This window comes from Musa acuminata, chromosome BXJ1-2, assembly GCF_036884655.1.
Source record: "Musa acuminata AAA Group cultivar baxijiao chromosome BXJ1-2, Cavendish_Baxijiao_AAA, whole genome shotgun sequence".
Lineage (NCBI taxonomy): Eukaryota > Viridiplantae > Streptophyta > Magnoliopsida > Zingiberales > Musaceae > Musa > Musa acuminata.
Window position 1 is genome coordinate 5,762,580 of NC_088328.1, and position 16,621 is coordinate 5,779,200.

General features: G+C 39.4%; 1 protein-coding gene across 6 annotated transcripts in view; it reads right to left on the reverse strand.

Annotated features, from left to right (window-relative positions):
* Positions 1 to 509: 509 nt before the first annotated feature.
* The window catches only part of LOC135595316 (phospholipase D zeta 1-like), a 75,962-nt gene continuing 59,850 nt past the window's right edge, over positions 510 to 16,621 (reverse strand). For 3 of the 6 annotated variants that reach the window (XM_065086079.1, XM_065086074.1, XM_065086094.1), the window contains 7 exons: positions 16,224 to 16,370; positions 15,945 to 16,142; positions 12,036 to 12,137; positions 4,842 to 4,973; positions 4,410 to 4,475; positions 1,124 to 1,185; positions 510 to 1,044 (listed from right to left, as the gene is read on the reverse strand). In XM_065086079.1, coding sequence (XP_064942151.1) covers positions 795 to 1,044; positions 1,124 to 1,185; positions 4,410 to 4,475; positions 4,842 to 4,973; positions 12,036 to 12,137; positions 15,945 to 16,142; positions 16,224 to 16,370 — 957 coding nt within the window. In that variant the 3' untranslated portion in view covers positions 510 to 794. Of the gene's footprint in view, positions 1,045 to 1,123; positions 1,186 to 4,409; positions 4,476 to 4,841; positions 4,974 to 5,625; positions 5,772 to 12,035; positions 12,154 to 15,944; positions 16,143 to 16,223; positions 16,371 to 16,621 lie in introns of those variants that run through there. The other 3 variants (XR_010480348.1, XR_010480349.1, XR_010480350.1) reach the window with 3 other exon arrangements.

Here is a 16,621-nt window from a genome sequence, read left to right on the forward strand (position 1 = left end):
TAGGTCGGGCCATGGGATATTAACTGAGCCGATTCAATAGCAATCGGTTGGTTCAATGAGCCTATCATAGACTGTTGTCATTTGAGAAAAAAGAGATGCCCTAAAGTAAAAACGAATATGGGAGTCATCTCGTAATACTGTTTTGTGTGGTAAATACAAATTTGTAAATATGTAATATATATGTATATATATATATATATATATATAGGGTGCAGGGGCCCGAGGAAACGTGTTATGCTGTCTATTGAACTAGACTTTTGGCGTCAAATATAATAGAATTTTGACCACTGCTCGCACGATTGCCCCAAAAATAAAAGGACCTCTGAACAAATCAAAATGCAGTGCTCGAGGAAACATGTTATGCTGTCAATTGAACTAGACTTGTGGCGTCAAATATAATAGAATTTTGACCACTTGCTCGCACGTTTGCCCTAAAAATAAAAAGACCTCTGAACAAATCAAAATGAAGTGCTGTTAAGTGCAACTTCAATTGAGAAAGATAAAGGAAATAAAAAAGAAAGGAAGAAAAAATAAAAACTTTACTATTTCCATTTTTCAAAGAATCAACGAATAGTTGACTGAGCCATCCAAATAATTTATAACATTTTATTTTTGGCCCACTACTAGTCCTTTCAGGAGCCTCATTTTTTCTTCTTCTTTCTGTGACAAATGTTTGATACCTTTACAAGCTATGCCGGCTGCCTCATTAAGTGGTGTACAACACTTAGATGTTGTAAGAGTAACAAATGTACAACCTTTAAACTTAGAAAAGTAACAAAATGAATGAATAGAGCCTAATGGAACACCTGAGATGATGCGTAGAACTCACCTTCACTGAAGCCTGGTCTCAGATCCTCATTGCACATAAAGTCCAAAGGGAAAGAAACAAGATGACCTCTGATTGATTGCAGTCTCTCCATCGGGTCCGTGTGTTTGACATTTCCATTCTGATAAGTCTCCAGTTTCTCAGGAGTGATTCCTAAATCAATGGTTGTATGTCCGAGTTTCTCCTTCCAGATGTTGGTGTTTTGTCGGAAAGCAGCTCTGCATATGTTTGACATCGTCGGCGATTAATGTCTTAGCAGGAAAGTTTGAGAATAGATATCTGAAAATATGATTGTACCTTGAGTGGATAAGATCACTGGGTACACATGAAAAGACATCCTGGTAGATCATGGTGTTTGTCTGCCACAGAAACAGAGTTTAATAACTTGGGTTTGAAATAAGCTATACAAGGCAAACAACAGGCTGATCTGGTACCACAGCCAATACAAAATCCTTACTCCACAAGGAATCAATTTATGAAATTGACTCCAAAGTCTTGTAAAACAAGAATATATGTTGAAACCTTTCTAGCATGGTATATATATGTCATGCCGTTTTGCATGCACCACTGAATCAGCACAAGCCAATAACTAACTTGGCCATGTTTCATCACATATATCATGGTTCAGCATGGTAACATGGTACAGATCCAACATGGCTTGGCACATGCCATCAATCCATGATGATAGCACAACAGTCTTCCTTGGCTCCTTCAAGAGATGGGTTAATTCCTATATTAAATGAATTCAAAATGAATATTTATTTAGAAAGTTTTGCCTACAGAGACACTATATAAATGCATCCAACACATTGACAATAATACTTGGTGATATCTTCTATTAAAGTGAACAAGAAGGGGTATGATAAAAAACAGCTACATTTAAGGGCAATCCTAAACAAAACTCAATGAAATCACCAAGCATGTCAAGTTATATTCATTGGATACTCTCTTCCAAGATGACCAGATTTTAGCTAACCACAAACCTTTTGGCTCAAGACACCACAAATATTAGATGATGGAAACTTCAGTTTACTGGTTAGACATTTAGACCTTCATGCTCTTATATTGGTAAGGAAAACGTTTGCCCTTTTATCACAAAAAGAGCAATATAGAGTCTGAAGCATCTGCAAAAACAAACCAAACATGATCCTTCTAGATTTGTTGATCCATTTGGAGGAAAGATTTGGTGATCTTGATCCTTCCTACAAGTGGACTTATGCTTTGTGGAGGATTGATAGAGTTGTTGAAACACAAGAGAAAACTGAAAGGAAAACAATCTAGATTGCTTCTTGAAAAGGAATACCTACAACTAAGAAGAGACTTCTTGAACAACAAGTTTGGAATTCTTGAACGATAGCTTGAACTTCATGTGTGATAGCTTGGACTTCATGAGTGATCCTCGGACTTCTTGAGGCTGCAATCTATGGCCTCTCCCTTTCTCCTCTTCTTTCTAGCCGCCGACTCTTCTTTCTTAGGCTGCTGCTGATCTCCTCTTCTTTCTAGCCACCAACTCTCCCTTTCTAGCCGCCAACTCCTCTTTTTATAAAAAGATTTGTACAGGGGAGGACTCCTAACTAGACTAGCACTCTCAATCGGAGTCCAACTCTTTTTCCAATTCAGTTCCAACTCGGATTGAGTTGGGTTGAGCTTTGAGCTGGCTGAACTTGAGCTCTGAGCTTGAGTTTGAGTCGGCCAAATTTGAGATGAGTTGGAATATGAATTGAACGGAGTTTGAGCTGAATTGGAGTATGCCTTGAACCGAGTTTGAGCTGAATTGGGGTATGCCTTGAACCGAGTTTGAATTGAATTGGGGTGTGCCTTGAACCGAGTTTGAGCTGAATTGGGGTATGCCTTGAACTGAGCTTTGAGCCATGATCATGGCTTCCCCAATTTGACGATTTAGCTCCTATTTAATGTGAAATTGAAGATAGGGAAACTCTACTTCATTGGCTTTTTTCGTGAACCACCTTGCTGAATTTGGCTTTTTTCTTTTGCATTTTACTCGGAAGCTGTTTTTATGTCTCCTCGTCTTGTGGTAGGAACCTTCTTTTTAAGGATGGTATCTTTGTCTAGAATCTACTCTTAGTCGAATTGACTCGCATGAGCATGACTTTGTCTTTGCTACTATATGTAGGTGTCAGGTTGATCAAGCCGCACATTTAACATCTCTGCATTGATAAAGCAGTCGTAGGAGGGGAAATCAATCCATACCTCAACTTGGAAAGGTCGGAACCTTTGCCTTCACCACTGGTTTTGCAGCATCATCATCATCACGGTGCATTTTAGTGAACTGATTTTGTTTGTCAACGAAGATAGCTCCTCCTTTGTTCTAGCACGCTTATCTCCATCATTTTTCACTGTCGTGTTGGCTTGAGATCAGATCCAATCCATCACGTTCTCCACCTTTTGCATGAGCACTGCGACTTGGGTAACAAGATTCGACGATGCTACTGGAGTAATTCAGGCCATCATGTCATCGGCTCTTTTCATTGGCGATCAAGGTTAAAACTCCTAAACTCCTGAAGTTCTTCCCCTAATCTTTATATCCTTTCCTCATGGTAACCATCCTAGGTGAGGATAGATGTTCTAATACCACCTGATATGTTTTGGGAAAGGACTTGATGATTTTGATCCTTCCTTCAGGTGGATTTAATGCTTTGAGGGAGACTCAATAAAGGTACTGAAAGAAGAGAACAAAGGCAAAACAATCTAGATTTTTTCTTGAAAAAGAGTACTTAAACACGAATCTATGAACAGACTTCTTGAGCGATAAAGCTCCGACTTCTTGTGGATAAGCGCTAACTTCTTGAGGCTGCAGTTTGCTGTCGCCTCTAGCTTTCTCTCCTCTTTAAGGGCCAGCTGCTCCCTTCTTTGTTGTGACTCCTGCTGGTCAAGGGCTTTCTCTCCTTCTAGGACTGGCTGGCGCTGTTCGTTTCTGGTGATCTTTGGCTGCCTAGAGGACTGCTAATCGGAGTCCAACTCTACTTCTAATTCGAGCCCAACTCGGATTGGGCTGGGTTGAGTCTTTGAGCTGGTCATACCTGAGCTTTGAGCTTGAGTTTGGCCGAACCTGACTCGAACTAAGTTTGAGCTAAATTGGAGTAGGACTTGGACTAAGTTTGATTGTCCCTGATCGCTTGTCTATTATAACAAGGCAATCCAGAAGAAACATAGCCTGGTCCAACCCCAAAACCTGATCGAACCAGGAACCATATTGAAGAAAGTGATAGGGGTACCATGATCTTCCCTGGTTGCCACATAGGGCCTATAACCCTATGACTTCGAGAGGAATTAGGATCTAGGATCGACCCCATTACTAATCCTATCAAGAGTTCATCCAAAGGCAATCAGTCCTATTTCTTTCTAGTCTAATGTGTTTAGGATATAGTCAATGGTGGTCTATAAATAAATACTTGGTAATATCTAGTGCTGGTAGAAAATAATATATTACATAAGGTGACCAATCATGGAATGACAAGACTTCTGGATGACGAGCCAAAGTAGTCACAATGTTCAAAGGAAAACAATGGATTGAACTGCCACAAGAAAATTAGTTGTTTCCTAAAGGTTTCAGTTTCCTCACCTTAGCAGTTGCCGTCCAGATGTCCCTATATGTTGCATTTGTGACAGGATCCCTGATCTGACTTATCTGTATGAACCAAATAATGAGATTACAAGTAAAACATGAGAAAATCCAATAAGCTTTTAAGCATTATTCAAGGTCAAACACATTTTTGTAACTGTGATATAATGCATCACTGTCAGTGAAGGATCCATCTTAGCAAGTTGCCTTCAAACAGAAATTTTCCATGTGACATACAAAAACTGAAGAAGAGATCATTGAAGGATATCTGTGAATCTTTAGATGTATTTGGGTATCCAAAAGGAACACCCAAGATACGGTTTCACCATAACACTAGTCACAGAATGCTACTAGAGTTCTTGAAACCTGGTGAACTTACTAAAAATAAAAATAAAAAGACAATCTTTTGAATAGTATACAAAGTTAACAAACCTCTTCAGCACGAAGACCCAGGTGTTCTTGCCATAGTGAGAGGCGAAGACTAAGAGAAAATTTTCCAGCTTTCCATGGATTTCCATTCATATATGATTCAACAAATTCTTTATCTTCGATAAGAACACCAATCTGAGCAAGCAACACATGCCACCATGAAAAGGAATTACAAAGCATTGTTAAATAGGCAAAATAATATAAAAATAAAACTTTTGCCTGGAAAGAAATCAATAAACTAAAAGCAGATAACTGAGGCTCAAAGAAAATTTTCCAGCTTTCCACGGATTTCCGTTCATATATGATTCAACAAATCCTTTACCTTTAACAAGCACATCAATTGGAGCAGGAAATGAAATATAAAGCTTTGGTAAATAGGCAACACAATACAAAAGTAAAATGTCTGCCAAGAAATGAATAAGCTAAAAGAAGATGGCCCAGGCTCAAATAACTTTGACAAATTCCAGCAACATTTGAATTTTTCTCCAAAAATTTTACTCCTTCCAACTATTACATAATATGTGTGATTGGTGCCTCCAGCAGATCTCAAATTCCTGACCTTGTAAGTGCGCACACTGCACTTTGACCACTTTGATGTCTCCTCGAAGACAACTTCTGAAGTTTTCAGAATTGTCATCTTTAAAGATTGAATTTAAGCATACTTGTCTATGGCATAACATTAAAGGTAGAGTTAAAAAAACTGATGAGAAGTACAATATCTATTTTCCCACAACTTTCTAGATAATTTACTATTGCCACTAACAAGGATTGAAATTTTGTATCGTACCGGAGTTTTGAGCTTCGCTCAGTACGGTACGATACTATGTACCGAGCTGTCACGGACTTATCTGATTTTGCCTAAGTCGTGTGGCACCCTTGCGTGTCCGTCCGCAAAGGTCAACCTCCCCGAAACCTCCTATGGTCCCTTAGGACCTACAAAAGAGAAAACGGGTTAGAGAAAACGTCTCATTCGGGATCCACAAACAATCATTTCAGGAAACACTTCATAACCAATGCAAATTAGAAACAAACTTCACAAGCTCTGAACGCTCGCACAATAAAAGATCCAAAATGGTCCACTATAGACCGAACATATCTCAAAGTGTCCACATGATACAACCTTTATTTAAAAGCCTAAAACAACCACCAAACCCAACTAAATGGGGCTATTAAGCCTTCGACCTTCCCTCTACATGCTGTGGAAAGCATGAACAAACCAAAAGACACGGACATACATGAGCATTACATTAAATACCCTATTTACAGTTTTGTCCGTGACATTCTCCCCCACTTATTCCTTCGATGTCCTCGTCAAAGCCTTTGCCAACGCTGCAACTCCTCACCTTCGCTGAGTCTTCAATCTTTTGCTCCACCTACAATGCGCCTCCTGGCTCCCAGTTGCTCTCCACCGCTGTTGTTGAGTAGTCGAACTGTTGATCTACCATACTGTTTCAACTCGCCAATGACTCTGACTCTAGTGTGGGGTTGGCTGAGTTGTGTTAATCCTTGTTGGTTCCTGCGGATCTTTCAGATGAAGGAAAAAACAATTCTTACTATGCACCAGTCTCTCAAATGTCTCATCCTGCTTGAACTGGGTGGATGCTTTTGGAGCTTTAACGAGCATCGCCTCGTAAACTTTTGAAGTTTTTGGGTCCTTCCTCCATAAAATTTGCCCATCGACTCTTCTTTCACTTAGTTGTCACTTCCAAGTAGGTTCGTATCACTTTCGCTTTCGATTGGCATTCTGTTGGGAAATGAAGCGGATAATCTACTCTCAGTAGCACTGATCACCATTGGTGAGGATTTGACAACTATTGTCTTTCATTTGGTTTCTTCGAAGGGTCTTTGAACATGTGCATAGCTCTTTTACTTGATATATATAATAAGAGAATTGGGGTACTCGGTTTCGCCCATTCTCTTAAGAGTTGAGAAGGCAAAGGTTACTTTGATTTCGCTTGCCTCCTCGAGGGTTATACTCCATGCATCGAGCTGGTTACTGGCCTTCGCTTGCTTTTTGCTCACACTTCCGAAGCACTTAAAGTGTTTGCACTGCTTGCGTTGAGTTAGTTACTATGATTCACCTTCCCAATGCAATCGAACTTCTTAAATGCAGGAAGTTTTCACCTCAACTTGGAATAAGTCTCTAATAGTTATAGTCGCCTCTGAGATTATACCGTCTTCTCCATCAACCCAGCCGCCTACTCCACTGAGTAGCAAAGGTACAACACCGCATACTGCCTGCTTCGTTCCTTGGTCGTACACTCTTGCATCAACCCAAAGTCCTCCACTTTCGACTATCTTGATGAGAAGCTTGTTAACACCGGTCTGCATTCTCCACCTCCTTGATCCCTTTCACGACCAAACGCTTTGCCTCCATGAGAGCAAGGGATCGATAACTTCACAAAAGTCCTGCCTTTATGGTACCATAGCGTTGCCATGCCCATGGCCCTACCATCCGTCGCTTCGCATCTGCATCCCTTTCTTCGCGATAAGTAGATCTGTCTCTATGGCACTCCTCCGAGTCCACCTTCATTCTAACCGATACTTGGTTTTGGGTAGCTAAGTCCATCTGGACTCGTTGTCGCTTCCTCGTCCCTTTCGACCCCCTGCTTCAACACCTCTATGTTCTCCAAGCAATTCCCCTTGGTCGATGGAAAGACAAATTACAACTCCCATGCATAGCCTTTGCCATCATGTTGTAGGGTTCGCACCGATTCTATTTTTCTTAGCTTCCTTGTTAGTAACGTTCACTTACTCGGCCTTGTCCTCTGACTTGTCGGGCTCCCTTAAGCGAATATGGGCTCTGGAGCAGTCCAACTCTCCAGTCGCTCTGATCATACCTCTGCATGATCAAGTCCTCCCATGGGACTCACTAGCACTTGCATTCAAACTTTTCTCTCGGTGGTACACAACCCTCATATGTTGATGACCAAGGCTTTCATCCAATGCAAAATTCGATGCATGCATGGAAGACCTACCTCTATGGTACTATGGCTTTCACTCCTTGAATTCATAGCCCTTCTTGCCATCGTGTTGTTCACTGAAGTGCAGCTCCCAGGAGCTCCCAATCATACCTCCGTATGATATAGTCCCTCACGAGACTAGATTCGTGTGTATCACATTGCCACGAACTGTTCCACCACGATCCGTTACACCATGTCGCCTCTTGGTGACATCTCCATTGCATTCTAATCCTTGTGGGATGAACTCGGATTGTGATCCCTCTATGTGTGGCCTTTGCCAACACATCGTAGGGCCTCTTCCACCATCAATTGTGTTCACTCATTTAGCAATCTACCTTCGTCCACCCGCTCTCAGGTCACACGTAGACGAAACACCGCTCTAGGACAGTTCATCACCTAGTAGCTCCCTAAGTCCACCGACTTCGCTGAAATTAGTGCATCATTGTCCGGATCCTGGGCCTCTGCCCCTACCAGCACAATCTCCGCTGCGCATCGCTCCCTTCATGGCAACTTAAATGGTAACACTGTGGTATATTCTTCAAGAGTATCCACCTCCGCATCCTCTTGCCCCGTGCTAAGGCCTTCTGAACCTAATTTTGCCTTCGCAAGTTGAGTCGTCTTAGTTCCTCCATCAAATGCCTCTCCGAGATAAGGTGCATGTGCCCAAAAGCTTCATTCGTCTTTGGCACCATGCAAGATGAGTCTACTCCATTAGAATGAAGGACCCATGAAACGACATGATCTTACTCTTGCCTCTGTAAGAGTTCATGTCCTTGACCTCTATCCGAGGAAAGCTCTGTGCCTCCGCTCCATATTTCATCTTCTCTGCTGACTCCCTTCATGCGGCTTGGGTACTTCGTCAAGTTACACCCAAGTTGCTACGCTCCTCGATTTGCATTGAGTTGATGATGGTCCTCACGCCCACCATTCCACGGGTCAGCTCTCCATTGAGTCTGATCTCCATATCGACTCTAAGTGTACCTTCATCTTGTGTTGCCTTGGGTCGCTCCCCCACTTGATCTCGCAATGCATTCCCCAATGCATTATCTCAAGCGAGATCATGCGATGACTCCTCGCTACTCGCTTGGTCCGTTGAGCTTTATGAAGTTGTTTTGAGGTACTCCTCAACATGTGCGGTTCGTTGCACATGGTTCTCCCTCTGAAGAGCCCAAAGACTTATCCCTCCTGGATATCTGTCCTGTTGGAGCAACTTCTCTCTTCGTTTCCCTCTCTCTGAAAGTTTCGAAGACCACCATCCCCTTGGACTACTCTGCCTTGCTGAACAAACTGTGCATTGTTCCATCTTCCGCAAACGCACTTGCTAGATTGCGACACCACATCACTACAGCCCCCGCTGCACCCCTCAAGGCCTAGCAACATGCTGAACTTGCTGCACACTTCAACCTTCTACGGAGGTATCCTTCTCATGCTGAAGAGAAAGTTTCAATGCTCCATGGCACCGAGTTTTGGTTGCCTTGGGATGGCCACGAACACTCCATCGTTCGTATACAAGCCTTTGCATGAGTATCGAATTCTTCGAGTTAGTAATTCCCCTTACCTCTGTAAGCTTTGCACAACTTTTTTGGTCGCTGAACAACCCATTCCACCTTACACGGTCTCATCTTTTACCAAGCGCCTCGCTTGCCTTGAGCACCATCAAGTATGGTTGCCAACGTTGAGTCGTGGCTCAAACTTAGCCATCCCAACTTTTGTACGCTATATATTCTTCTCAGCTTACTTGTCCTCATGGTGCCTCTTACGTGAAGGGTCGGTCATTCCTCTGAATACTAATATCAGATGCCCGCTCCTCTGAGCGACTCCTTTTTCCTATATCTCCATGCCCGCTTTCCCCCAAACGGTCGCGCATACTGGCTACCCTCAACGCAACCCCGCTAGGTCCCCCACGTTTGCATGATAAGTGTTTCTATGAGTGCTTGTCCCGCTCTGACATCATCTGTCATGGACTTAGCTAGTTTTGCCTAAGTCGTGCGGCACCCTTGCGTATCCGTCCGCAAAGGTCATCCTCCCCGAAACCTCTTTGGTCGCTTAGGACCTATAAAAAAGAAAACGGGTTAGAGAAAGCGCCTCACTTGGGATCCACAAACAATCATTTCAGGAAACACATCATAATCAATGCAAATTACAAACAGACTACACAAGCTCTGAACGGTCGCACAACAAAGGATCCAAAACGGTCCACTACAGACCGAACATCTATCATAAGTGTCCACATGACACAACCTTTATTTACAAACCTAAAACGGCCACCAAACCCAACTAAAATGGGGCTATTAAGCCTTCGACCGTCCCTCTACATGCTGTGCAAAGCATGAACAAACCAAAAGACACAGACATATATGAGCATTACATTAAACACCCTGTTTATAGTTTTATCCGTGATAGAACGGTATGCTAGGGCGTACCGAGCGGTACACCTAATTTAGGCGTAAAATCCTCCGAAAATACCTTAAAATAAATAAAAAGTTATGATAGAGTTTTTAAGTTAGAAATAAATATAGCAATAGTATAAGTTTAATAAAATCAATGTAAATTAGGTAAGAATAGTATCACATATCCATTTCGGACTTTGAGGAATAGCCTTGTGCAAGGTTCATATTTCGATCTGTTACGGATTGTTCTTTTGTAAATATTAAAATATTTATAAAAAAATATTTGAATTGTTAGATTATTTTGTTACACTATAAACTTTAAATTCAAATGAATTAAATAATCACATATGTAGATATACCTGATTGTTGTTTCTACCACCAAAATGAACGCCTCCACGGGTGGTGGATCGGGGTCCATGGTCCTATATATCTGCATATCAACATGATATGTTTGTTGGACCCAATCATGAAATTGATCCCACGACATAATTTATTAACCCAATCATGAAATTGATCTCATGACATAGTGTATTGATATATCGTATGTCATTGGTGCATCAATGTGGTGATGATCGTAGGTTGATCATCATGGATCGCATTTGTCTGAGGCGGCTCTTGAGGCATATATTGGTGAATGTTAATGCTTCTACTTTCGCTACTGATCTGTTGCTCTGTATCATACTGTTGCTCGGAGAAGTATAACCAACTATCACCGTACTACTATTGGCCGATTATTCTTTATAATACGATGGTTATGAATACGATGATTCTCTACATCATGAAGGCTCTGTCATATCTGCTCAAATTCATCCACTGTCTTTCCCTTCCCCTTCCTCTTCCATGCATAAACTTGACCAATACTTCGTCAAGTTCTATAATCAGAATCTTGAGTGGCATGTATAAAATATTGCACCTCGGTCCATGAGTAAAATACATATCTCTTGATTAAAAGTTCTTTCTCTTAATCTTCTCAAATTAGCCTCGATTTAATTCACAAATCGTCGCTTTGTAGAGTTTAGGAGAGTGCAAATATAAGAAAAAATGAGTTTGAGGTAGTTGAAGAGAGTGTGAGAGTGAAATAGAGGAGAATATGAGTTTAAAAACCTATAAGAAAGAGCTCTAATGGTCATTTTGACTGTTGGAGTACAGTTACAGATCGGTAACGATTAATTTTGACCGTTATCGAGCTGCGCCGAACAGTAATGATCGATTTGTTACCAAGTTGTGCCAAGTGATAACGATCGATTTGTTATCGCCCGTATCATCCGATACGGGGCGTTATTGAGCGTTCAGCACGGTAACGGGTGGTTCGCGTACCGGCATGCTATCGGACTAGTATGTACCGCTTGTACCAGGTAGTATTATTCAAAATTAAAAACCCTGACCACCAATAAGAGCAATGGGAAGTTCAAGAAAATAACTACATTTATAGAAAATTTTCCAAGTCATGTTTCCTTGCATCACTCCAGAAACAAGTCTACTTGGACAAGTTTAGCTATATAAGAAATGAAGGCTAATTTAGTCATCCAATTACTTACTAAGGAAAGGACCCAATGTAGTTATGTACAATAATTAGAATGCTACAGAATACTGAACAATTATGCATGTAGAAGTGCTTTCTGCTTTACATTAAAAATGAAATGATTTACCATACAACAGAATAAAATAAAATTCCTCAAGAGTATGGACAATGTTGATATAAACAGACAAGTGATCTTGAAGCAAGTCTTCAATGAAGTTACAGAATTACAACAATTTAGGTAGTACAAGTATTCTCTACCAATTTTTATTGACTAGATATATTTCTTAAATGCAGAAAACCAAATAAAAAGATAGGATCATACCTCAGAATCTCTAGATCCTAACAAGCTTCTATCATTTATATTAGCTGAACCAACCAATGCCACCCGATCATCAACTATCATCAACTTGCTGTGCACATATATCTGAGAGAAGCAAATGCTATTAACAGGAAATCTTAAGTCATGATCTGTTACAGAATGGGGAAAAATAAAATGTACAAAACACAAAGATTCCTTAAGTAGGTACTTTTCAATAAAAAATTGAGTAGCAGCATATCCACAATTGACCAAGGATGTCATTCAAGAAAGATAATGCAGATCAATAACAGCTGAAACAACAATTTTACCTGATGCTGCTAGATGATTGTAGTTCAAACTTTAAGGTTCAAACCCCAACTATGTACTCCCATACTATGAAATGGACAACTTACTACAAACCATTCACATTTTTTGCAGAATAATCAACAACTATAATGCTTGAGTCAGGCCAAATTATAGCAAAAATTAAATGATCTTACACGTGCAGTCCACTGCTGCATGATTCAAACCAATGATGTGCAAATCCTAATTTAATAAGTTCAGAATTGCACAAGTCATGAGACCTGTGGAATAAGTACCTAAACAAGCATGTAAACTTTTAGACTATTGTTATTACAAAGATCACTGTTTTGGCTACCGGACCCGTTTTGGTGATCTATTAGACCGGTACATACCGAGTTGGTGCTCAAGGAACTACAGGCACCCAACGGTCACAGTCGTCCGCCCAGCGTGTAAAGGCAAAGGGGAAGGTAGTAGCATCAATCGCATCGTTGGAAAGAATCAAGTTGGGCGACAAGACACCTTCACAATCGCATTCAACAACTCGCTCGATTCAGAGATATGATAGCAACACGGACAGTAGTGCCTCGACGGATGATGGTGGCAATGTCGGGCAATCGTTGGTCTCGTCTACACAACTTGAGGGTAGTGCATGGACCGAGGAGCAATATTTTACACATGCCACCCAAGATTCAGATCATGGAACTCAACAAGGTACTGGTCAAGTTTATGCGTAGAAGAGGAAGGGGAAGGCAATAGATGAATTTGAGCAGATGCGACAGAGCCTACAGTAGTATGATGGAGAATCATACGACCAACAGCAGTATGATAATAGTTGGTTATACTTCTCCGAGCAATAGTATGATACAGAGCAATAGATCAGTAGCGAAAGTATAAGCTCTAACATTCACCAATATATGCCTCAGGAGCTACCTCGAACAAATGTGATTCATAACGATCAACCTATGATCATCACCATATTGATGCACCAATGGCATATGGTATATCAATACACTATGTCATGGGATCAATTTCATGATTGGATCCAACAAACATATCATATTGATATGCAGATGTATAGGATCGAGGACCCCGATCTACTACCCGTGTAGGCCCGTTGTTCGTTTTGGTGGAAGAATCAACAATCAAGTATATTTAAATATGTGATTATTTAATTCATTTGAATTTTAGAGTTTATATTGTAACAAAATAGTCTAACAATTCAAATGATTTTTCTGTAGATATTTCAATATTAACAGAAGGACAATCCATAATGGATTGAAATACGAACCTTGCACAAGACTATTCCTCAAAGTCCAAAAAAGAGGTGATACTATTCTTACCTAATTTACATTGATTTTGCTAAACTTATACTATTACTAAATTTATTTCTAACTTAAAAACCCTATCCTAACTTTTTTTTTTATTTTCAGGTATTTCGGAGGATTTTACGCCTAAATTGGGTGTACCGCTCGGTACACGGTACCGTACCATACCGAACAAACCTCGAAACACTGGTATGGTACGATATTTCAATCGTTAGTTTAATTATGAATTTATTAATTAACTAATTTTTTTTCTTGTATTTAATCTGATTAAAGTCTAATTAGAGCTAATTAATCTCATTTTCTTAGTTTTGGACCTAATTAAGGATCCTTAGGTATAATTTAGACCTAATCACAACATGGTTATTATTGCTTGATTATGATAGTTGTGGTGGATTAAGGTTAACTAAAGCTAATTAGGGTCTTTATTTTGATTTAGACCAAATTAAAGCAACTAGAGATAACTTATTATATTGTTCTGACTACTCAGCCTCAATGTGTGGTATGGATGGAAGAACATGACTTTACGCATGCCACCCAAGATTTTTATGAAACTCGTGGATCAGCACATCTCGTTTTTGGTCAGGAAAGGGGAAGGCAGTTGACTACTTTAAGCTGATGCGACAAAACCTATACGATGATGACACCGATAGGAGTTCATCGTATTCATAACCACTGGAGGATCTTATTACCAACAGATACATAGTGATGATCAGTTTTTTCAGGTCTAATCATTCTAAGTGATGATAGCCGAAGTTCCAATATACTCCAACCTCTATAGGCCTAAATGCCACAATCATACTTGCCTAAGAAGGCTCCTCGGATAAATGTTATTAATAATGATGGACAATGGTGGTTATAACATTGATACATCAATAATATATGTTTTCAATATAATTTGTCGTGGGAGCAATTCTAAGATTCGAAGATTGGGTCTAACAAATCTATCATATCAACATACAAATTCATAGGATCAAGGATCTATATCCATCGGCCGATGAGTCACATCATTCAATTTGATGGTAGAAGATGATATATATTAATGTTATTTTTATGGTTTATTTTGCTCAAATATTTAAGTTTCAACATCTAATCTAATATCTCAACTCAACTTTTTTCTTTGTATGTTATCCACAAGATTAATGAAAGCAACTTTCTTCAACGAAGGACCGAAAAGATAAATTCAATTTTTCATCCATATAACCTAGAATTATAATCATTTATGGCTTAGACACCTTTTTATTCTTATTTAAATTTAACTTATATATAAAGAAATTAGGAGAAAAATTCCTAAAATATATATTTTTTATTTCAGACCATTTTTTGGCATTTTTATCGATTTATGCCTATGTATACTGGTCGGTACATACCAATCAACTAGGGACTGATACGCCTAGTTGACACGATATGATATTTCAACAACTTCTTAATCCTACCTATTAAGCTAAGAAATAAGATTCATCTTTGATTTACAATTATATTAGGGCTTGATACACAAAGAATCAAATTATTAAGCTAAGAAATAAGGTTACCTAATTTACCTAATTTTGAAAAAAATTTCTATTGGATCTTTGCTTCCAACATTTGTCTTGAATTTGGGCTTCTGTTGAACCACCCAGTTCAAAGCGGTCTATGACCTAATCTGTTGTCGGTATCACACATAACGCTCAGTACATATTGGTCTAGGCAGAATGTAGATCTATGCTAAATAAATCCACTAGGAGTAAAAAAGAACCTACAACAGTCCTATTCCAGTCTGAAGGAGCATTTTATTATAGTGATTTTTCTAATATTACTTTCTTTATAATTATTGTTATGTTGCTATAATACTCCTCATAAAAATTGAGAGACTATCCAATAGAATGGATTGGGACAGTGAGCAAGAGATGAGTAAAATTCACTTTCTCATCCTTAAGAGTCTAAAATTCCTATTCATTTATGCCTCATATACACTCTATTCAGACATAAATGCAAAAAAAAAAAACTATTAAATTAGTTTAAAAAAATAAAAGATGGTTTTTTATAATTTCCAATCTTTTTTTTTTTTTTTTCCAAAAACTAGTACATACAAATGTACCAACATAAAGAATGCTGGTACCGACCGATATGTACGAATCCGCCAATGGACTGATACCATCAGTCAGCATGGCACGTCAATCCATGACTATGATAATATGAAAATTGTGAATCTTTAAATGAAACTATAAGGTAACACATATGAAATGCAAGAGCATTTTGTATATTGTGTTAGTAAGAAAAGAAGCTTATTATAGGTCCAAGTGAGAATTTTTTTGTACAAGGGAGCTACCTGATTGGTAACCAGATGACCTCCATCACAAAGCCTTCCATATGATCGAAGGCCATAAAATGAAATGAACTCATGTACTTTAGGACCCATTATGTCATAAAGATTCTGCAATATTGAATTTGGTCCTCTACAAATGGTTCGATATTGCCAATGCATTATTGCCCTCACAGATGCAGCACCACCATCATCAATGCCACCCTGTTATGAAGGTTCTCAGGTAAAGAACTAAGGAAAAAGAAAGAGAAAAAGGAAAACAAATATCCTGTTAGTGCACAGTACCTGAAACCCAGGTAACAAGGGTATGATAATAATAACCCTGAAACACTTCTTTTCTTTCTCAGCTCTCATAATACGTTGACACAGTGCTTCCAATACACGATTCCTTATTATGACATCTCCTGAGAGACCTGATATGAAAAACTGGTTCTGGGAAAAGGTAGAGATGGCAGACATTCAGAAATTGGTAAAGAGATAAATGATATTCTGGCTGAGAATGTCAATATAGAATCAGAGATACACATAAAAAATGATGCTTTTCTAGATTTTTTTTAAGAGCCTGAATAAAAGTGTAGCTGGAAATAAGCCACGTCATTGAGAAAGTGCTGCATTTTCTAGTCATTACAAGGAAGAAATTTCAAAATTAAACACACCAAACACAGAATATTTTACCCATATCA